General features: G+C 44.5%; 1 protein-coding gene across 5 annotated transcripts in view; it reads left to right on the top strand.

The window, feature by feature from the left end:
- The window catches only part of Rap1gap2 (RAP1 GTPase activating protein 2), a 214,730-nt gene that overhangs the window by 163,976 nt on the left and 28,002 nt on the right, over positions 1–22,752 (top strand). For all 5 annotated transcript variants that reach the window (XR_003838023.2, XM_085829826.1, XM_029483716.2 and 2 more), the window contains 6 exons: positions 7,830–7,908; positions 8,628–8,681; positions 11,344–11,427; positions 17,590–17,690; positions 19,392–19,521; positions 21,447–21,602. Coding sequence is in view for 4 of the 5 variants with exons in the window: in XM_085829826.1 (XP_085685952.1) it covers positions 7,830–7,908; positions 8,628–8,681; positions 11,344–11,427; positions 17,590–17,690; positions 19,392–19,521; positions 21,447–21,602 (604 nt within the window). In the remaining variant the exon portion in view is untranslated. The remainder of the gene's footprint in view (positions 1–7,829; positions 7,909–8,627; positions 8,682–11,343; positions 11,428–17,589; positions 17,691–19,391; positions 19,522–21,446; positions 21,603–22,752) is intronic.

Raw genomic sequence — 22,752 nt, forward strand, 5'->3', positions numbered from 1 at the left:
GGTACCCACCCATCACAGGCATCTCTTCTCGTATTTAAAGGACCACCTGTATTTATTTGCTATGAGTTCTGTTCATAAGGCTTGTTCATTTTTAAATTAGATTATAGCTTGACATTCCTATTTTAAAAGTCTTGTAAGTAGTTCTGACAAGTATAGAGTAAGTCTAAATGGGTTTCAAAATGTGAGCTCTCTGCTGCACACATTCACTTAGATTCTGACAATAAAACTAGAAATTCATAACAAAATAATGCCTTTGAAAATTCACTTACCCATTTAGGAATAATCTCAATAAATTTCTAAGTACTTTTTAGACCAGAGAGGAAGTCAAAGCCACAAGGTAGTGGAATATGTATAAAGTAATGATATTTAATGGTTGTAATAGTTTAGAGGTTAAGAGTACTGGCTGTTCTTTAAGAGGATCCAGGTTCAATTCTCAGTACCCACATGGTGGCTCTCAATTGCCTATAACTCTAGTTCCAGACCTTCTAACACATTCTTTTGGCCTCCAAGGTCCCAGGCATGCACATGGTGCACAGCCATACACACAAGCAAAACACCCAGACACATTAAAAAAAAGAAATGCCATTTATAATATTGGGATATAAGTTGTATTCAAAGTCATAGTTAGAAGAACATATATTGCTGTACCCAGCTTATTGCCGAATAAAAAATGATAATTGCAAGTGACTAGAGAGTTATTATTAGTGACTTCTTGGTGTTTTAGTCCTTATGCGTGAGGAAATTATTAAAATAATTGAGTACTTATGTGCACTAGTGAGTCTGGGCCCCACATATTATAGCTTCTTGATAATGATGCTGGCCTCCTGATTATCAACACTGTTATCTAAAGAAGGCAGTAGGAAGGGATGAACAAAGATTAATGTGGAAAACTAATTAGAATGGAAAGAATGTAAGTCTTGGTTATCAAATCGCAGCTTCTACCAGGGAAAGCAAAACAAGATAGATGAATATCTGGACAATTATAGAGACAAAGACGCCAGGCATGGTAGTACATATTTGTTATCCCAGCATTTGGGTGATAAAGTCAGGAAAACCAGGAGTTCAAGCTTACTCTTGCCTATATGAGTGGAGTTGGAGGCCAGCCTGGGATACATAAGGACTGTATATCATTCTCCATATAGATAAAATACACAAAACACACACACACACACACACACACACACACACACACACACACACACACACATAGATAAAAACATTCAAAATATTTCAATGTAAATAATATATGGATTTATATTATATTATATGAAAGTAAACAAAATGAGACCTAAAGGAGACATAGTTGGGGCCAGAGAGACGGCTCAGTGGTAAGAAGAGCTGGCTGCTCTTCCAGAAGATTTGGGATTCCCATCACCCATGTGGCAGCTTGCAACCATCCAGCCTCATGGGATCCAGTGTCCTCTCTTGGCCTCTGTAGGCCACATGTGGTGGCCATACATATATGCAGGCAAATCTCATACACATAAAATAAAAATTAATGACCCTCTAAAATAATAGTTACAGATATGGAGATTAAGTAATAATTAATGAATGGTGTGTGCAGCATATGCCATTACAGTGAACATTCCATTAGAAACAGATGCCCTTCTAGGGATGAGCACGTCACTAAAGTTTAACCCAACATCATGAGATGAAAAATCCAAATGTGCCAACAACTGTGGTGTCAGTTAGGAAAGTTCTCAGAGATCTCTCTCTCCAGATGTTTCTGGCTCTAGAAGATTTTACAGGTAGATCCTCAAACAAACAGGCAAGTGAAAGGCCAATTTATAAAAATGAAAAAAAAATGGGTCCAATGTTTATGAATATAAAAGAATATATATATATATATTTTTGGTTTTTCAAGACAGGGTTTCTCTGTGTAGCCCTGGCTGTCCTGAAACTCACTCTGTAGACTAGGGTGCCCTCGAACTCAGAAATCCACCTGCTTCTGCCTCCCGAGTGCTGGGATTAAAGGCGTGTGCCACCATGCCCAGCTAAGAATATTTTAAGCAAAGCATTGGTCAGAGAAACCCAAATCTGTGCAGAATATAAAGAATACTTATGATGGTCAAGAAAGAATTACTTAGCAATGTAAAGAATGGTTATTGTGCTATATGCTATATAGTTATAGCATTATTCATTCAATGTCTGTTTCATCAGCATTTGGTATGTGCCAGAGTACTGGGGATCAACCCCATGGCCTGTGCATGCTAGGCGAGCACTCTGCCACTGAACTTCCCTTGCAGCGCCTGCTTTGAATATTCTTTTTTTTTTTTTTTTTTTTTTTTTTTGGTTTTTTCGAGACAGGGTTTCTCTGTGTAGCCCTGGCTGTTCTGGCACTCACTTTGTAGACCAGGCTGGCCTCGAACTCAGAAATCCGCCTGCCTCTGCCTCCCAAGTGCTGGGATTAAAGGCGTGCGCCACCACGCCCGGCTTGCTTTGAATATTCTTATTCCTCTCAATCCTACTCATCTCCTTTCTGTGGACTCGGATCTTCATAGGTTTCTTGGGGTGGCATAAAAGATAGCTAGTGATAATAGTTCAAAGCCCGTGTGATGTGTGTCAGAGTGGATGTAGAATCAAAAGATTGTCCTAGGGAGTAGAGGCAATCTAGATTATGTGTAAATTTTGGAAGCTTGTTTGTCTTCTTAATCTCCAGACTATAGAGGAGAGTATGTCATGATCGGGCATATAGAATGAATGAGTATATCATGATTCGGTATATAGAATGAATGAGTATACCATGATCAGGTATGTAGAATGAATGAGTATACCATGATCAGGCATGTAGAATGAATGAGTATATCATGATCAGGTATGTAGAATGATGAGTATACCATGATCAGGTATGTAGAATGAATGAGTATACCATGATCAGGCATGTAGAATGAATGAGTATACCATGATCAGGCATGTGGAATGAATGAGTATATCATGGTCAGGCATGTAGAATGAATGAGTATATCATGGTCAGGCATGTAGAATGAATGAGTATATCATGATCAGACATGTAGAATGAATGAGTATATTATGATCAGGTATATAGAATGAATGAAGTGGCTAGGATGAGGAGAATGGTTTTGGGACAAAGGAAAGACCCCAGCAGGGAGGTGGGTCAGGAGGCCGCTAAGTTGAGCAGAGCTGGATAAGTGCAGGTTATGATCCAGGCTACCATTGTACAATGTGAGTGGCCTCCTCCAGAGATGTACAGACTGGCAGTCGTGGTGGGAACCAAGCCATGGTAGCTTGTGCTGAGAATAGAGAAAAGTGGGTGGATAGTTTCAAACACGTGGGAGAACTGACATTAAGAGACAGCCAAAATGTCAACAAATGGGAAAGGGATTTACTGCTGATGAAATGCAAATAACGGTGTGCTTTCAGAATGACTTAAACACATTTAAGACCTTAAAAGAAGGCAAAGAATAAAGAGCGTCTTTCAACTGGGCCATAAACTGCTGCTGGGAGAACTGAATCAGGATGGCATGGGTGTATCTAGAGAACAATTAGAATTATCAGAGCGAAAAGCAGTTGTTGACATAAACGTAATGCACAGGATAAAATCTAATCTGTTCAGAGAGTGAGCTGGGAGGTAGTCCCACAGAATCCACCCAGGATCCAGCGCAGATGAAGAGATTAAATGTAACAAAAGAAGAGAAGACTGGACATCAGGCTGGGAGCTCTCTACATTTGTCTTGGGAGTTCCTGAGGGAAGAGTAGACACGGTCGTGAATAATTACCCAGAAGTCAGTGCTGTGACTATGTGAGAGCTGGAGAAAGCTCACAGACATACTGCAGATCATGGTTTCAAAATATAGCAATACCAGTAGACATGTTTAAATGAAACAACAGAAATCAAAGCTTAGTCTAAGGTGATGCTACTTAGTTAAAGGCAGTCTCTGAGGCGCTGCCATTTCTGAGGTGCTGGCATCTCTGAGGTGCTGGCATCTCTGAGGTGCTGGCATCTAGGTGGAGAACAGATTTCCCCTTGGCCCTTAATAGTTGTTGGACACGGGGATACCATCTTTAAAGTGTTGCAACAGCAAACAAGAACTCTTTTAACCCACGGTATCATTTATCATTAAAGATAAAATGAAACTTTTCAAACATTAAAAGTCATTTGAGCAGTGTGCTTCTCAGAGTCTCCCAGGAAGAGTTACCAAAGGCTACACTTTAGCCAGGAGAAAAGAGAACCTGGAAGCAGAGGTGCAATTAAAAAGTAACGAGAAATAGGTAAATAGTATTGATGAGTCCAGTTGCTGAGTAGCACAAAGCAGTGGCTTTTGGCAAGTTTAAAAGGAATGCTGAACTTTATTTATAACGAAAGTAGAAAGGCTGTCAGGAGGGAAGAAGTCAGTGGATGAAGCTTACAGGCAACAAAGTTCCAGAGGCCGCAGAGGGTGGGGGTGCAGGGAGGGGAGGTTAACACATAATATACCAGGAGATGCAGGATACAGAGGGATAAAAAGAATAGTAAAACCAAATCAAGCAAACAAACCCACAAACACCAGGACCTCATTCATTCAGTGGAATGCTAGAGAGGAGAAATAAGAAAATAACCCACAGAAAATATAAAAGGACAGACTCAAAGTGATTCCCAACATGTTAGTGGTTACCATAAATACAAAGAGATTAAGTTAGCCACTAAAATATTAGAAAATCAGATTGGATTAAGAACGTAGCTATAGTTTGTTCTAAGAGACATTGAGAAAACAATGGCATGAAAAGGTTTAGAGTAAGGGAATGGGTAAAGACACACTAGGGAAATAATAGCTAAGAAAGGTGGCATGGCAATATTAAAACAAGGCAGTCTAGAGTCTACTTAAAAAGCACCAGGCAAGCCGGGCGTGGTGGCGCACGCCTTTAATCCCAGCAGAGGCAGAGGCAGGCGGATTTCTGAGTTCGAGGCCAGCCTGGTCTACAAAGTGAGTTCCAGGACAGCCAAGGCTACACAGAGAAACCCTGCCTCGAAAAAAAAAAAAAAAAAAAAAAAAAAAAAAGCACCAGGCATAAAGAAGCTTGCCTTTGTCACCTGGGAATGTTTCTTCCCCACTCCCAGGGTTTTCCACTGTGTAGTAGGAACACTGCTGTGTTGCACTCCTGGCTCTCCCGGTTCTTCCCCCTGTTTCACATAGCTTTGTTCTGGAGCAAGAACTTGATGGACAGCTATGTTCCTTCTCCCCTTTCCTGATGGAGTTTTCTCCTGAGCGTCCACAGGAGGAGTCTTGGCCCTGCCTCACTGTACCTGTGATGTAGGTAATTTCTGAGACTTGGCTAAGTCTGTTTCATGGTCACACTGAGCTGTGTGTTCTCACTAGATGTTTGTCAGCAACAGAGGAATGATTTCAGCGCCTCACTGCCTAGTCTTCCTGCTTACTATGTTTGTTTTGAATTTCTTCAGTATAGAGTACGGAATGATGCTATTTGCTACCTTTTAGTTAAGAGGACAGGAGGCTGGAGAGATGGCTCAGTGGTTAAGAGGACCTGGGTTCGATTCCCAGCACCCACATGGCAGCTCAAAATCATCTGTAACTCAAGTTCAAGGGGATCTGGCATCTCCTTCTGGACTCTGTTGCCACTGTATGCATTTGATGCATGGACATAAAGACAGGCCAAACACCCATTTAGTGTGTGTGTGTGTGTGTGTGTGTGTGTGTATATATATATATATATATATATATATATATATATATATATATATATAAAGAGGACAGGTCCCTGAGTACTAACTGTTGTGGATGTGTACTTGGTAAGGTTGTCTTAACTTTAAAAAGGAGGAACCTGGGCTGCAGTGGTGCTTCATGATAGAAGCCTTGCTCAGCATGTGCAAAGCCCCTTGCAAGAAAACAAAACAACAACAAAAACTCCAAAGCAAGAATTGAAAGACATTTAGGGAGGAGTAGACAAAAACCCCAGTTTAGTAGAAAATTCTGATAAAAATCTCTCAGAAAACAATGGCTAAGACAGAACAAAATTGCAAGGCCTATAAAAGATTTGAACACTACAATAAATAGATTCAATCTTGTATGTTTGCTCTCAACAAAAGAAAAAAATACATCCTTTTGGAATGAACCCACATAGACTATAAGAAAGGAGAATAAAAAGACCTCTGTATTGTTTGCAAATTTAAAATAATACAATATAGATTATGCTCCTCAAATATGACAATTAATTTATAAACCAACAATAAAACACTAGAGGGGAAAATAATCTCGTATTTGGAATTTTTTTTTAAAGCCCCTTTAAATAACTTGTGGGCTGAAAAGGAAATCAACAAAAGAACTGACAAAATATTTGGAACAAGATGGCAATAAAAACACTACCTATCAAAGTGTGTGGGATGCAGCTGAAGCGGGCTTATACACAGACGCAGAGTTGCAGATGTGTTTGTAAGAAAGAAGAAAGACAAAATGAATACATATGCAGGCTGGTAAGCCAGGAAAAAAAATTAAAGGCAGGGAAGAGAAAGAAGGGGATGAGAAAGATGAGGACAAACCTGGGAGCAGAAAGCATGTGTGGTAAAGGTGATAAGGCTGAACCGGGTAAAGCTCAGCTGAGAACAGACAGCAGGTGGGTGACGGGTGGAGCCTGGTTGCCAGCGTGCTGACTTAACATGTGTAAGAGCTTGGGTCCAGCCTCATGGCACTGCAGACTGAAGTGGAAAACTACCTGTGATTAGACAAGGTTATCGCTATGTGGGAGGGATGCAGCTGCTAACAATAAAGCCTGAGATCGTAAGACAACTTCATATCAATGCATGTCATGAACACTTGGATGGAAAAACTTAAATTATCCAAATTGATTCAATAAAGAGTTGAAATCTCTCTGTTTACCACTGTAAAGGGGTCTCTTATAGAGGATAGGTGTCCAAGAAAGTTCACACAAACAGTGTAGCACACCTTTAGCAAACAGAATAAGGAAAAAAATATAATTCATGCATCAAATACACCATTTAAAGGACAGGAAGTTATCCTGTTATTTTGTTTCCTTGTTATGGAATCCTGGCAAGGGAGGTGTATGAAGGGGAAGGAGGAGGAAGGGGGAGGAGGAGGAGGAAGAGGAAGAGGAAGGAGAGGAGGAGGAAGAAGAGGAGGAGGAAGAAGGAGGCGGCGGCAGCGGCCAGCATTGTTTTGGAGCGTAGATGTGATGATCTAAATAAACAACCAATTAAATTCAGGAGAATATTAAAAATTTATACACCAGAAACACTCGGAGTTTCACCATGGCACAAAAAGATGGCTTAACAGAGTTACAGCCCACAAGGTTAACGGATTAAAAAATCATATGATGATCTAAGCAGATGTAGAAAGTGTTCCGTGAAATTCAGCGCTTTGATAATGTGCTAAATGAATCAGGGAACAGGCTAAATTTAGAGTCTTATGTTGAATCCCATTCTAAAGCAGATTCCATCCCATTTATATTTTGAGTAAATCCAGATTTTCAAATATTAGATTATCTTTCATACAGGTTCATTTGCATGTCAAAATCTAAATATGTCTAGAAACTCAGCCCAGTGCACTGGGAGAATTAAAAACAAAACAAAACAAAAACCTTATAAACCAAAGAATAACGGTGGCCTTGCAAGCAGCTAATTGCATCAGCCATTTCCCCCGTGTGATCTTTAGGTGTCTACAACCCCTGGTGCACACAGTAAGGAGTTCATTTTCTCATCTTTAGTGTGGTATCTGTTTTCATGAACTGGGACTCCTGGCTGGAGAGGCAGATCTGTTCCCAGGGAGATGGAAGCAAGGAGCCCTGTCTGGTGTGACCTCAGCCACTTCATCCACTGACTCTTTCATGGATGCCCCCTTCTTACCCTTATCTATACACAGGTCCAAACTGAAGACGGTGCATGAGAGAATCCCCTTGGCTGGATTGAGCAAGTTGCCCAGTGTCCCTCAGATTGCCAAGGTAAAAGCCAAAATTTAAGGGAAGGAAGGTGGCTTTCTCTATCCCCTTAGGGCTAGCTCTGGGGAGGGAGTGTAGGCTCTACTTTGGGAAGGCTACTTTGTCTTTGCCCAGATGGGGTGAGATGGCTCTTAGCAGTTGCCGCCATCTTCCCTCCCTGTCTCCATCTCATCCTTGCACCTGAAGCTGCTTAGGGAACAGCCTACTCCACCTGGGAGACAGGAGAAGTAGGAAGGCAGGGCTGGCCATAGCTAGTGCTTCAAAGGAGGTGGGTGGTGGCTAAGGGAGCCTTCACTGAGGAGTGGGGGCTGGGCTGGGCTGTTGGTGATCCAGATCCTACCCTGCCAAGAGTAAGGGACTGTCACAGGGCAGAGGTGCATGCCACTGCATGCGTTACTGGGAACTTGGGAATGGAGTCAGCACAATGGAGTCAGAAGGGAGGCTGGCTGGCCCCACTCAGAATAGGAATGGGGGCAGGGTGACAGTTTCTTGGTATTGTCTTCTAGTCAGAATAGAAATGTTTCTTAGGCTTCATTGTGTGCCCTTTACTTTATCATGAGAGCCTAGAAAGGCTAGTAGACTGTCCTGGGTCCATATTAATGAGCAACAGAATTTGAACCCTGTGTGCTTCCTCCTCCTGTGATGCTTTCTCTATGGGCAGAGGAGCCTGTGTGTGCTTTATAGACATAGTTCTTGACTTGTGTGTTTCTCTACCTTCTCAGGCTTTCTGTGATGATGCAGTGGGGCTGAAATTCAACCCTGTTTTGTACCCCAAGGTGAGTAGTTTGTGCTTGTGGGGCAGTTGTCCGAAGCTCTTTAGCTTGGCTTGGATCTGAGACTCCATGGTGGGGGGGAGTTCCTTGTATCATGGAGGGGTCATGTGGGATCTCTATGATGGTCTCCTATGTCTTCCTTATTTCTTTCTTTTCCACCCACAAACTGGTACCCTGGGAACCATACCCAGCCATTCCTTGGCTTCAGCCCCACTGAGTAAGTTCCTGGCCTGCTGTGAAGGTTGGTGGGGGAGGGTAGTAACTTTTAAGTTTCTGCCTCTCCCCAGATGTACTTCTCTGAGGCCAGTGTTGGGTTTGGGTATATTCTGTCTATTCCTGGGGAGCCAGTCACCCTGACATCTTGGAGGTATGGGGTACAGAACTCAGAAAGAAACACATTAGGAAGTTAGAGGCCAAACCTTGGATCCCCATTGCCTATGTTACTACAGCTCTGAAGTCCCCTAAACCTTGCTGGCCTTAGTTAATAAGCCGGCTGTTCTCTGATATTCACCCTCCTACGACTGGCCTGATCTTGACCTCAGTTCTAGTATGGGGATGAGCACAGGGAGAAGCAATAATAACAAAACAAACCAACAAATGCAGTCCACAGCAATTACAGCGTGACAGTGCTTAAATCACCCGCAGTGGAGAATTGCTTGAAATTGCCCATAGGAAAAGACCTTGAGTACTGACTGGTGCTTCATAAGCTAGCAGAGGCTCGGGGAGAAAAATGGAAGCAGAGATGTGCTTCCACTATGACTTCTGCTGCTGTGGTCAACACTGCTGCAGCTGGGGTCAGGTCTGTCTATCTCCCAAGTCTCAGCTCTGACAACCAGGAAATGTGGAGATGAGATTTCTGGTCGGGAAGCAAAACCTTCACCGTCCTTCCACATTCAGAACACTCTAGACCACATCTTAAATGGCAGCGACTGGGCACCACACTCTCAGAATCATCTGGGTGTCTGCCGGGGGTGGGGGAGGTGAGCTGGTGGTGGAGTCCATTGCTGCACAGAACATTTCTCTCAGCTGACTCTTTGCAGTCATTTTAGCATCTGGTAGACGCCAGCAAGGGGCTGCACTCCAGAGAATGATTTCTGTCGTTCAGGCTGACCTACCTTTGTAATCAAAGCTGAATTAGTTTATCAGCCAATAAAACCCCATCAAAGGGGCCTAACTGAACTCAGGTTTGGCGGTCCTCGTCACAATCATCTGGAGGCTCATTTATACCTCTGCCTTGGGAAGCCCGAGGGGCCTGGTGGTAACGGAAGAGCAACTGTATACTTGATGCTGTCTGCCTGATGTCCAGCTGCAATGTGAATCATGTGTGTGATGTGTGTGTTCACATGTGCAGAGTTTACGGTGTTCCTTGGAGGGTTTCCATTGCCACTGCTTTTTCCCTGCAGGGGAGCTGTTCCCACCCCTCCTTTTTTTTTTTAAAGGTTTATTTATTTCATGTATGTGAGTATATTGTTGCTGTCTTCAGACACCAGAAGAGGGTATTAGATCCCATTACAGATGACTGTGAGCCACCATGTGGTTGCTGGGAATTGAACTCAGGACCTCTGGACAAGCAGTCAGTGCTCTTAACCGTTGAGCCATCTCTCCAGCCCTGCTGCTTCCCTCTTTGACTCACCCAGGCAGCACTGGGAAAGCTGAGGAGCACCCTTTTCCTCAGATAGCTGAGGCCTTTGCAGCGGTAAAGAGTAATGACAGCCTTTCTGGGGCCACATATTCCAGCCAAGCCAAGCCAAGCCAAGCCAAGCCAAGGCAGGCTTCTTCCTCTAGCATGGCACACAGGCAATTCCTTCTTTGTGTTGTAGAGGTTCCACCATAGCACTCAGGCAGTCTTCTTCTCTGCTCTGGCTTCAGCTCTGCTATTCCCATCATAGATGGTAAGACAGTGACAGCTGGATGCTCGCCACTGTATTTGTGCCTGGTCTCCTTACATCTCTGAAAGTCCACATCTGCCTTTGACAGAGGAAGGTGCTGAGGCATAGAGAGGTTGGCTGCTCACTGAACACTACATAGTCCCAGCAGTGGGTTCAGAATTACACTTCAGTGTTTTCTGACCTCAGGTACCAGTTTTGTGAGGGAAAATGGAAGAATAGCTAGAACCTGTGACCAGGCGCTTGCACGCTCTCCCTCTCTTCCTAACTCCCTCCCTCCATCCCTCCCTCTGTTCCTCCCTCCCTCTTTCCCTCCTTCCTTCTTCTTCTTTCCCTTTTAACATCTCAGAGTGCATTCATTTTATGGGCTGATCCCTGGGTAGGAACAGTGACTTGCTCAAACTTTCATTTCTGAAAAGAGTTTGAATTAAGCAGAGCCATCCTCACTGGCTGTTTGCATGGGAATTTATTATTATTATTATTATTCAGCATAAATAGAACTGCGGGGTAAAGTGAATTCCTTATGTCTCAGCTGTGGCTGGCACATCTGGATGGGATCCGAATGGGAGGCTGGCTACTGCTGAGGAAGCTGAGGTGTTGGGAGTGGGATAGGGTCTTGGAGCAGCATCCCGACACAGACGAGCTCTTTGCTTCTCCTCCTCTGCGTGTGTGGCTGTCTCTTGTCTGGGTCCACTCTGCCAAAGCAGGCACACCTCTCCTGTCTTCCCTTGCTTCCTGTTGACTTCAATCTTGGGTTTTTCTTTCCATTTTTTTTTTAGGCCTCCCAGATGATTGTGTCCTATGATGAGCATGATGTCAACAACACTTTCAAGTTTGGGGTCATTTATCAAAAAGCCAGGCAGGTAAGTGCCATCCTTCACATTGGTCATTGAAGCCTCTTCTTTGTGACTGCGTTACCTCCCCACCCCAAGTGCAGGAGTCCTGAGATAGATTCTCTTTTTCTTTTCTTTTTTAAGGTTTGTTTTATTTTTTTAATTCAGAGTGTATACGTGTGTGTGTGTGTGTGTGTGTGTTTGTATGGGTATGTGCACATGTGAGTGCATGTGCCCATGGGTTCCCGAAGAGGAAGTTGCATTTTCAGGAACTGGAGTTATGATGTGAACGTCTGATGTGGGTACTGGGAACTAAATTCAGATCCCCTGCAAGCGCAGCAACCACAGAGAGTCATCTCTCCAGACCCATCTATCCCTTTTCAATGAAAACAATGTATTTTTATTTTAGCTTAGCAGGCTAAACTAATCTTGATATTGTCATACCTATGTCATTCTATTTTGTTCTTCGTTTCTGTCCCCCTCTGCTCTCCTGGGCTTCAGCTGGTTCTCTTACCTCACAGTCAGGCCTTCCTTCTGCCTTCTTGTTACACATCCTTCATTATCCACTCTATTTCCCGCCTTCATTGAGATCGCTTATTCTTCCAAGACCATGAACACACAGATACGTGAGTACACACACACAGATATGATCACACACACAGATACGAGCACACACACAGATATGAGCACACACACAGATATGAGCACACACACAGATATGAGCACACACACAGATATGAGCACACACACAGATATGAGCACACACACAGATATGAGCACACACATATATGAGTCTACACATACACATAATTTTATTTTATTTTTTAGTTTAGACAGGGTTTCACTATGCCTTGGCTGGCCTGAAACTTACTATATAGACCAGGCTGGCCTTAAACTCAGAGATCTGCCTACCTCTCCTTCTTGAGTGCTGGGATTAAAGGTATGCACCAACTACCATGCCTGGCAGATACACGTAATTTCTTAAATTCAGGTGGCACATCTGCAACATTTGTCTTCCTGAGTCTGGATTATTTAACATATGATTTTCTGTTGCATCCATTTTCCTGCAAATGTCATAATTTCAGTTTTCTTTACCACTGCATAAAATCCCATTGTGTGATATTTACCCATTCATCTGTTGATAGACATCTAGGCTGGTTTCATTTCCTGGCTATTGTGAGCAGTGTGGTTATAGACGTGGGTGTGTAAGTATTTCTGCAGTTATTAAATGTTCTGAATACAGTTGTCACGTTTAAAGCATGAATTGGATTGGAGGGAGCTGAATGTTCAAGGGAGGCAACTTTGCAAAGAGGCCTAGGAGTTTCGTAGATGGTGATTAATTCTACACAGTATAGCCTAGTGCTTCCTCACTCCTTCATCTTATATTTATCTGTGAGCTATCAACCACAAGCAAACTCAAACAAGAGAGAGGGAATGAATGGGTTAGCCTAAGCTACTCTCTTCCCACCTTCTCCCCGTGGGGAATAAGCATCTCATTCAGTGGGGTGTTGGCAGGTTGAAGTCAGCCATGCTGGAGATATTTACATCATGGAGATTAGAAGGGACAAGGCTTCCTTTGCTCCCTTGGAACATCAGTTGTGAAAGCCAGTTAAGGACGAAAGTTTCACCTGCACCCCACTGCTGCCTGTCTCTGTCTCTCATAGTACCTCACGTGCTTCTTTGGAGTTATTTGGCTAAAATCATCTTTCTTAAAGTGGGATTCTATGGCATGCAATCTAGTGAAGTGTTTTTGAGCAAAATCTTGTGTGTGGTGACTTTTGCAGAGAAACATTCTAAACAGGCAAAGACCTATTTGTACCTTGGTTGAACTTGGTGGTTTTCACACTTGGCCACAAACTTTCCATCTCCCCTACCTGTTTCCGGCAATGAGCATTTACTAACATCCCAAGCAGGATGGCCGACTGAAGGCACCGCTGCTTCCTCATTTGGTTCTGTGAGGAGATTCCATCCTCATTCCCTCTTGGTATTCAAGTGCCCAGGCTCTGCTAATGGCTGGTCATTGAAGTCCTGTGGGGCTTTTACATGGCCATCTCTTTCTTGGTTAGCTGGTTTCTTTGTCTGAAGCTATCAGACCACAAAAGACACAGGTCTGCTTCAAAGCACTAACTGGGTGAAGAGTTTCAGAGCTGAAAGGCTGGCGCAGATGCATCTCACAATTTAAGGGAGACTATTCAGGCTGCCACTGTAATGATTTCTACAAAGTAACATCTTTATTTCATACATCTCAGCCACTATAACCCCTGTGATTAAAGTTCTTTGCTTGTGAAATTTACCAAAACATATCTTACAAGGTGATTACAACCTAGTGTTTCAGCAAACGCTATAATTATTGAATATTAACCATCCACCTCTGATAAGGAGCTTGTGTATTGTTTGTGTGCCCAGTGCTTTGCTGCTGCAGGGGTGAAGCCAGGAAGACAACATACTTTAAAAAAAATGCCAGGCAGCTTGTCGCTTTGCAAACCTAGAGCTGGGGGACATTTAATATGAACATTTGTTGCATAAAAGCTCTACCCTGGTCTTTGGATATTAATAAGCCTCACCTAAACTGTCCTGTTTATCATGAACTGTGCTAAATACCATGGGTGATACAGTGATGACTAAGGCCTCCTCCCTGAGCGTATGGTCAAGCTCAAGGGCTGTACATAAACAAAGACAACGATACTAGCCATGCTGGGTGTGAATCCTGGGAGAGCGGTGCCAGCCCCAGAAGGCACACTAGATTGTCTCCTAGTGGAGATGTAGCTTGCCTAGAAGCAGCTGCTCTCCCACACAGCCTGGAGTGACAACACCTTTCTGGCATGCTGAAGATCAGGATTGGTAATCTCAGTAAACTGCAGGGTAGTAGACTCTTCAGACTATGAGCCTCGGGTGCTCTGCCACAACCACTCCACTTGGCTTGCAGAAGCAGCCACTCACACATATGTAAAGAGCTGGGCTGGTTGTGTGCTAATAAAACTATCTAGGAAGAGAGGAAACAGGCTGGTCTTGGCCCCGAGGCTAGTGTTAGCTGCCTCCCTCCTGTTGAACAGCAGTGTTCACGCACTTATAGACCTTACTCACACACTTACAGACCTCACTCATGCACTCACAGACCTCACTCATGCACTCACAGACCTCACTCACACACTTAACAGACCTCACTCACACACTTACAGACCTCACTCATGCACTCACAGACCTCACTCACACACTTACAGACCTCACTCACACACTTACAGACCTCACTCACGCACTCACAGACCTCACTCGGGCTTTGCGCCACAGGCTTTGCACTCCTGAATTATTATCTCCCATTTTCCTAAACACATTTTAAACTGTAAGTGTATTCATTGACTTGTTTATTTTTGTGGTGCTGGGGATCAAACCCAGAGAGTTTTACATGTGCTAGGCAAGGCTACCATGTTCCAAGCCCCTAGGGGCTTTTATTTTGAAAGGAAATTCTAGAATGCTACTCTATCTACAAAGCCATTGTCACTGTCCCTTGTTATGAAATGAAGGCAGTTTATGTCTATATATGTGTGTGTGTGACAACTACAATTGCTGACCAATCTAAATATTATTCTGGTTTTCCCAGTTCACATGGACCTGTCTGTCTGTCTACCTATCATCCATCCATCCGTTCATCTATCATATGTCTGTCTATCTATCTGTCTGTCTATCTATCTATCTATCTATCTATCTATCTATCTATCTATCTATCTATCTATCTATCTAACATCCCTCGGCTATATGCATTCAGAAATCAGAGGATGACTTTCAGAAGTCAGTTCCCTATATACTACGTGGGTCAAGGAGTTAAATTTAGGTCTTCAGGGTTGGCAGCAAGTGCCTTTACCTGCTGAACCATTGTGCAGGTCCCTTACATGGGTTTAATTGTATGTGGTGTATGTATGTGTGTCATGCATATTGTATGTGTTTGTGTGTTTGTTGTTCTATGTTGTTTTATCCATTCGTAGGTTCCATAGTTAAGAAACAGATTCTTACTACAAGGCCCCCTACATTTATAGTCACACCTGTCTTCTGCTCCTCCACCTCTGCTCTTCCCTCCAGTTCCTAACTGTTGGCAACCATTTATTTGTTCTCCGTTTTTATTTTACAGTGTGATAGCACTGCACCGATATGGTATACCATTATCTTTATTATCAACTTTTTAGTTAAAAACCTTTGGGGCTGTTCTGCTCAGCAGATTATCCAACTTCTCAAGTGTGTCATGACTTTCTTTTTTTCTTGTCCCTCTCCCTCTGTTTCTTCTTTCTTTTCCCTTCTTCCGTCCCCCTTCCCTGTTTATTTCCTCTCTCCTTCTATTAATATGAGATAGAGTCTCACTGTATGGCTCAGGCTAGCCTTGAACTTGGTACCTTCCCAAGTGCTAGGATTGCAGGTGTGTGTCACCATGCTTGGCTTAGGCACTGTTTTGATTGCTGAGTAGTAAGTAGTTCATGGTCTGTCTGTACACACTCTGTTTAGCTATCCATTCACTAAGACATCAGTCAGGGTTGTTTCCAGCTTTGGGGAATTATGACTAGAGCCACTGTAAACACTGTTGCATAGGCTTTGGGTTTTTGGAACTATGGTTTCATTTCTCTGGGATAATGGCCTAGCAGTATAAATTCTAGTCTCATGGTAAATTGCATGTGTAGCTGCCAGACCATTTTCTGGAGTGATTGTCTTCCCATCAGTGTGTGGGCAATCCAGCTTTTCTGCATCCAAGCCAGATTCAGTGCTGCTGGCTTTGAGTTTAGCCCTCTTGGTGCATGCGTGGTGTACCACATCATGGTCCAGTCTCCACTTCCCTGCCGCCTTAATGGTGCTGAGTGCCTTTCCGTGTGCTTGGTTGTCATCCATGTGTCCACTTTGGTGAAATGGCTGCCTATGTCTTTTGACCATTTTCTAATAGTGACTTTTCATACTGCTAGGTTTTTATTGCAGCTTTACTGATCCATATTTCTTAATACTGTGTAGTTTACAACAGTAAGAATTATGTCCACAGGTGGCTGTGGTGTGGTCACAGTGCCACAGCCATAATGATCTAATTGCAGGGTGTTCTCACCGCCCTTCAAAGAAACCTTACACCCATGAACAGTCTCTGTTCTGTTTCCTTCAGTTCCTGGAAGATACCAAATTCAAAGCCAAATAGTCTGCTTACTGGCTCTCTGGATTTATATTATATAATATATATATATATATGTATATATATATATATAAACACTATAAGTGGAAGAATATTTTATGTGTGACATTTTTGACTGGTTTCTTTCACTTAGATAAATGTTTTCAGGGTTCATCTATGTTGTAACATGTATCTCCCCTTTATTTATGGTCAAATCATGTTCCATTGAATAGATATACCACATTTAAAAGAAATCTGTTTGTTGGTTGACAGATATCTGAGTTGTTTCCACCTGTGGGTTACATACAGTGCTGCTCTTGATATTCATGAACATGTGGGTTTGTGTGTGTGTGTGTGTGTGTGTGTGTATACGTTTTGATGTCTCGTGGATATATACCCAGGATGGAATTGCTCAGTGGTTGTTAGCCTTTTGGTGAACTGACAGACTGTTGACAGTTATCTTCCCTGTTCACAAGGAGCCATGAATACTGGTCCTGAGTACTCTGTAACTTCACTCATACTTGGTCTGGTCATCAGACTCATCCTAGTGGTTGTGAAATGAGGTCTTATTGTAGTTTTGATTAATAAACACTTTTTGTTTTGAGACAGAGTCTCACTGTGTAGCCCCAGCTACCCTTGAATTTGCTCTGTAGACCCAACTGGCCTCGAATTCACAGAGCTCTGCCTACCTCTGCCTTCTGAGTACAGGGATTAAAGGAGCATGCTACCAGCTGAGCCCTACTTTAGAGTTTTGAGAATTCTTTCTAGAGCCTTTTTGGAAGCCCGTGATTGGTTGTTCACTTTGGGTCATGATTTTGGTGTCGAGTCTAAGAGCTCTTTGCTCTGACCTCTGCTGGACTCCAAGGCCTCCTGACTCGGGGCCAGCACCCAGCCCCGCAGAGTCCTCCTCCATTAACCCATCCTCTAGCTTAGGACAGTTACAGCAAATGTACTAGACAAGAATGAAAGGAGAAAGGGACCTGGAGTGTGGACAACCCTTCCACTCCACACTCAGCCGACTCTTCTCATTCCTTCCCTGGCCTCTGTGTTTCTTCCAGACCCTGGAGGAGGAGCTATTTGGGAATAACGAGGAGAGCCCAGCTTTCAAGGAGTTTTTGGATCTCCTGGGGGACACCATCACACTGCAGGATTTCAAAGGGTGAGTTCTGTCAGGGGCCCACAGCATATACGGTTGAGGGCCTTGGTGGGGGTGAGGGGGCAGCTCTGTCCTGGGGAACTCTGGGACATTTTCATCTTCTGATCCCTTGCTCATGTACCTGCCTGAATTCCTGAAGACTCAGTGGTCCTAGGAATAACCCAGAGTGACAGGTTGGCTGAAAGGCAGTGGCCTCAGCAGCGTGATGAGCTCGCTCCTGCTGCGGTTTGCCTTTCTAATTACGTTCGGCTCAGACTGGCAGCAACACGAATCCACCTTCCCTACCACTCACCTGGCAGGCGGAAGAGAACCCTGGGCCGTTTGGAAGGAAATGACCCGATTTGGATAGCGCTCAAAGAACAGATAATTAAGACTTCACGCAAACATAATAACCCTCTTGGCAGAAATCCACACAACAGTGTATGGTCCTTTAAATGGACAGAAAGCTAGAATATTGGGACTATCGTTTGGAAGTCTCTGGTTTTGATTTTCCTAAGGAAAGGCAACACTTCAGCTGGCATATGGCTGAGAGTCCTAAGACAGCCCCTGCCCAGGAGCCAAAACCAGCACCTCACATCTTGTGTAAAAACACTTAGTCCAGTTGCAGTAGGCGTTTACATAATTACTGTCTTCCTTAGCTTCCTTCTCCCTTTTTCTCTACCTTTTCGCTCCGTGTTCTCCTTATTTTTGAAGTCACTACTGTTGCTGGAGTCAGTCTACACCAGGCTTAAAATCCTACCTCTGCTACAAGCCCTAAGATGTCGGGCCAGTGACTTTACCTGGAGAAGATCCCGGTTCCTTATCTATAAAAAAGGGAGATAAATATAACACGATAGCACCTCCAAGGTCACAGGGAATTAGAACAGATAGTGCAGACAAAGCAGGTTTGGAAGCTGAGTGCCTGGCAGTGTCCTTTTGGCCCTTTGGGTCTGAGGTGCATCTGTTTTTTTTTTTTTTTTTCCCCTCCCAGTTGCTGAAGACTGGTTCTAGGCTGGCAGCCACATCTCTGTGAAGGGGGAAGGGCTAGCTCCTGGAAGGCCATCAGTTCCTCCATAACTTCTCCTTCCTGCCTGGGATGATACAAACATGGAGGGGTTTGGTCTCTGCAGGAGCTGGCTGCTTAAAGCCAGTCATCTGTCCCTTCTTCTGTGGTCTCCCAGTCTCCTGTGGGTTCACCCACATCCAGTGGAGTGACTCTTTGCCCTGGCTCTTAACTGATGACTTGGACAGAACAAAGGCTCAGCCTTGGGAGCTTTGGGAAGCTAGGCCAAGTGTTTGTGGGGGGTTATGAATGGATGGTCATCCCACTTGAACCACCCCATGGAGGATGCATAACAAAGTCTTGAAGTTGAGGCTCTGTTTGTTGTCTTAATTAACTAGTTAGTTAATTTGGTTGTGTTGTAAGACAAAGTCTTACTCTATAGCCCAGGCTGACCTCAAACTCAGGATCATCTTGTTTTGATCTCCAAAGTGCTAGGCTTACCAACATGAGGCCACCAGGCTGGACTTTGTCTTTCATATGGATGACAGATGGTGGAACACTGGGCTAGGCTGTTCAGAAGAACAGATCTTCACACCTCCCTGTCTTATACCCTTGTTGGCCCTCAGCTCATCTCTTCTCACCCACCTATCTGCTCTTCATCCATAGTGTCACCAAGATGCCACCCCACCTCACTCCTTCTCTCCTGCTCTGTTTTATGTCAGTTTCCGAGGAGGCCTGGATGTGACCCACGGACAGACAGGGGTGGAGTCAGTGTACACCACTTTCCGGGACCGGGAGATCATGTTCCATGTGTCTACCAAGCTGCCCTTTACGGATGGTGACACCCAGCAGGTAACCAGCACAGGAAGGCAGGGCCAAGCTACAGGTCCCTCTCAGTTGCCAGATATGGACACCACACCCGGTTAAAACACTTTCTCGAGGCTCAGTGGGACAGTACTTGACTAGCAGGCAGGAGGCCCTGGGCTCTATCTCTAGTATCAAGGCCAAAAACTTCCCCTGGGAAGTCAATGAAGGGTCAAGCTGGGGGCAAAGCAAACAAGGTTGATAAGGCTGCATAGCAGATCTGTAGATGGGAGCTGGAAGCCGGTAGAACAAGGTGAGTGCTTGACTCTCAGCAAGTCAGTGGCTTCAGAATGTGGCTTTTGAGTAGTGTCTGTGTCACTGCTGTGATATTCTCTAGGTTTCCGAACAGTGGGCTCCTAAGAGATCCACACCTGGCATGTGCCTGCTTCTTGTGGAACCTCTGTCCCCTATCCTGGCCCTTCAGCCCTTCTGGGTCTTTGCTGCCCTATGACTGTGAAGCTTGCATGAGTAGCCTCTCAGCCTCATTGCCTGTCCCTAACCTGGAAACTCTGTGAGACCTGTGGCTCCAGCATTAGCTAACTTTCTCCAGGCTTGCTGCTTTGAGCTGCACATCCCTGGGGCGGGTCTGGCTTTGGCAGCTGATCCTGATTGTTGTGACAGCAGTGACCCCATCCTGCTTCTTTCCTCCTTCCTATCTCAGGGAACACGGGAGGGCCTCTTGACCAGTTTGTTTCTGCCTAGGAGCAGGGATGTGAAGTCATAAACACTGTTCATGGCTCCTTGGGAGTAAAAGAAATTGGCAAGCGAATTATGATTTGGTTCCCAAATAACTGGATGTTCCAGAAACAAATGGCTGTGAGATTTGTTGTGTAGCCAGAATGGGTTTTCCCTGGTGGTTTCTTCTCTGGTCCCTGTTTTTTTGTTTTGTTTTTGTTTTTTTGTTTTTTTGCAGTCCCTTTCACAGTAGGTCTCCGAGGCTTCTTACGTCAGGGTCATTTTGCCCTGGCATGTGCTACAGAGCTTGACTCTTGGCAGGGACCAAATTAATGATAGTTCTTTCATTCTTTTTGCGAAATGAGAACTCAGGTGTGTGTGTGCGCTTGTATGTAACAAGTGAGGTCATTTGCATAAAAGCCTCCAGAACCGAGTTCAGAGATTACTAGATACCCTAAATGAGAAAATCAGTTAGAAAGGGCTGAGCACAAGTCCTGCTTTCAGGATGCGTTTAATAAAGGAGCAAACACACAGGCAGGACCTGGCATGCAGGAAGACCTTGACATTGATAATCATATGTATGAATAGCAGTTCACACTTCCTGGCACACAGTAGGGGCTTGTGACCTAGAGCGCATGGCAACGCGCCCGGCACTGCTGGTCCATGGGTTCTCCCCTAGCTTGCTGACCTGCACTGCTCTCTGTCCTCACCTCTGGTGAAATGATCTGCCTCCTCTGTGTATATCTCCTGACCACCCTGCCTGTGTTTTCAGGACGCCTTTGTGGGTAACTGCTGAGCCCTCTGCTGTGCTGCCACTGCTTCTGCTCCTAAAGCTGTCACCTGCCAGGGAGCAGCTGACATAGCCATGGCTGACAGACTGCTTAGTGGGTTTTTTAGGTGGCTTCTCCTGTGGTTGCCTTTCTTCTGGATCAGTTATGGCTGTCTCAGGGACAGACCTCCATTCTCTCCAGGGTTCCGAGTCCAGGCTCTGTACACTGTTGTTTATAGCACTCAGGCCAGCTGTTACCTAACAACATGGCTGTCTTTTTCAATTCTCCTTTTGGTAATTCCCACAGACTGAGAGAAACAGCTCCCCAAAGAGTTAGCCTTAGAATTCAGGGTTTATAGACGGTAGGATAAAGAGGAATTTGCTGTTGAGCTCTCTCCTGTTTTGGGGGTGGCCCTAACTCTCATAACTAGGAGGTATTTTCTGTACCAATGAGGCACTTTCTGTTTAGCTGCAGAGAAAGCGGCATATTGGGAATGATATCGTGGCCATCATCTTTCAAGAAGAAAATACACCGTTTGTCCCAGATATGATTGCGTCAAATTTCTTACATGCCTACATTGTCGTTCAGGCTGAGAGCCCTGGCACAGAGACCCCATCCTACAAGGTAAGGAAAAAGCCTCCATTGGGGATAGTCATGGGCCCATGTACATCCCTAGGGTTGGAGGGCTTAGTGACAGCAAGAGACACCAGTTCATACCAGTATTGCAGTCCCCATGGTTGGCCCAGCTTCTGGGATTTGGAGCCTGGCTCTGGGTAGAAAGTGCCCTCTGAGGTCTCCATCTGCTGCTGGTAGCTCTTCAGCTTCTCATACAACAGTGAAGAAGCCCTGAGCACTGGCCACTGTGATAGCATTAGCTAGAGTAAGCCAAAGGAGGAGGAGGGGAGGAGGAGGGGGGAAAGGGAAGAGGAAGATAAAAGGAGGAGGGGAGGAGGAGGGAAGGAGTAGAAGGGGGAGGAGGGGAGAAGGGGAGAAGGGGGGAGGAAGGGAGGAGAATGGAAGGAGGAGGAGGGGAGGAGGAGAAGGAGAGGTGCAGAGAATGGTCAGGAAAGGGGAGAGGAAGACAAGAGAAGATGAAGGCTAGAGAGGCCTCACAGACCCTGGTCTCTGCATCAGGGTGGTGTGGACAAATAAACAAATTTAATTGGAAGATTTTGGTGAGAATGCAAGACCTGGGTGAGACTCATGACTGGGGACTTTTCTTTCTTTCTAAGATGAAAGCTAAAAATGTTATCCTGGTCATTGCTGGTGACACATGCCTGTAATCCCCAAATCCTGGCAGATGTGAGGGCGGGGGCAGGGGGTCAGGAGTTACAAGCTAGCCTGGCCTACATAGTTGAGACCCTGTTAAAAATAAATAAATAAAAAGAGGATAAGGAGGGCGTGGGAGATGAGGGAGATTAAAGGAAGTTCGATTTTAGACAGTGTACACTGCATGCAAGTGTGGAAATAGTACATTAAACTCCATTAATATGTATAATTAGTACACGCTAATTTAAAAAAGAGGAAGAAAGAAAGAAAGAAAGAAAGAAAGAGAAAAAGAAAGAAAAAGAAAAGGGTCACCTGCTGTAACAGGAGGAGGTGTGTAGGATATAGTAGACTGTTTCGGCTCCCAGCCCTCAGCATCAGACAGAGACAGGACACACTCACTCCTTTGTCCTCTTCACTGGCTGCTTCTTCACCTCCCTTCTTTCTCCTAACCCCCAGGGCAGCACGTCTCTGTAGTCCATTGGTTTGAGGAACCTAGGACCCATAG

The sequence above is a fragment of the Mus caroli genome, unplaced genomic scaffold, assembly GCF_978045245.1.
Source record: "Mus caroli unplaced genomic scaffold, Mus_caroli_1 scaffold_13, whole genome shotgun sequence".
Classification (NCBI taxonomy): domain Eukaryota; kingdom Metazoa; phylum Chordata; class Mammalia; order Rodentia; family Muridae; genus Mus; species Mus caroli.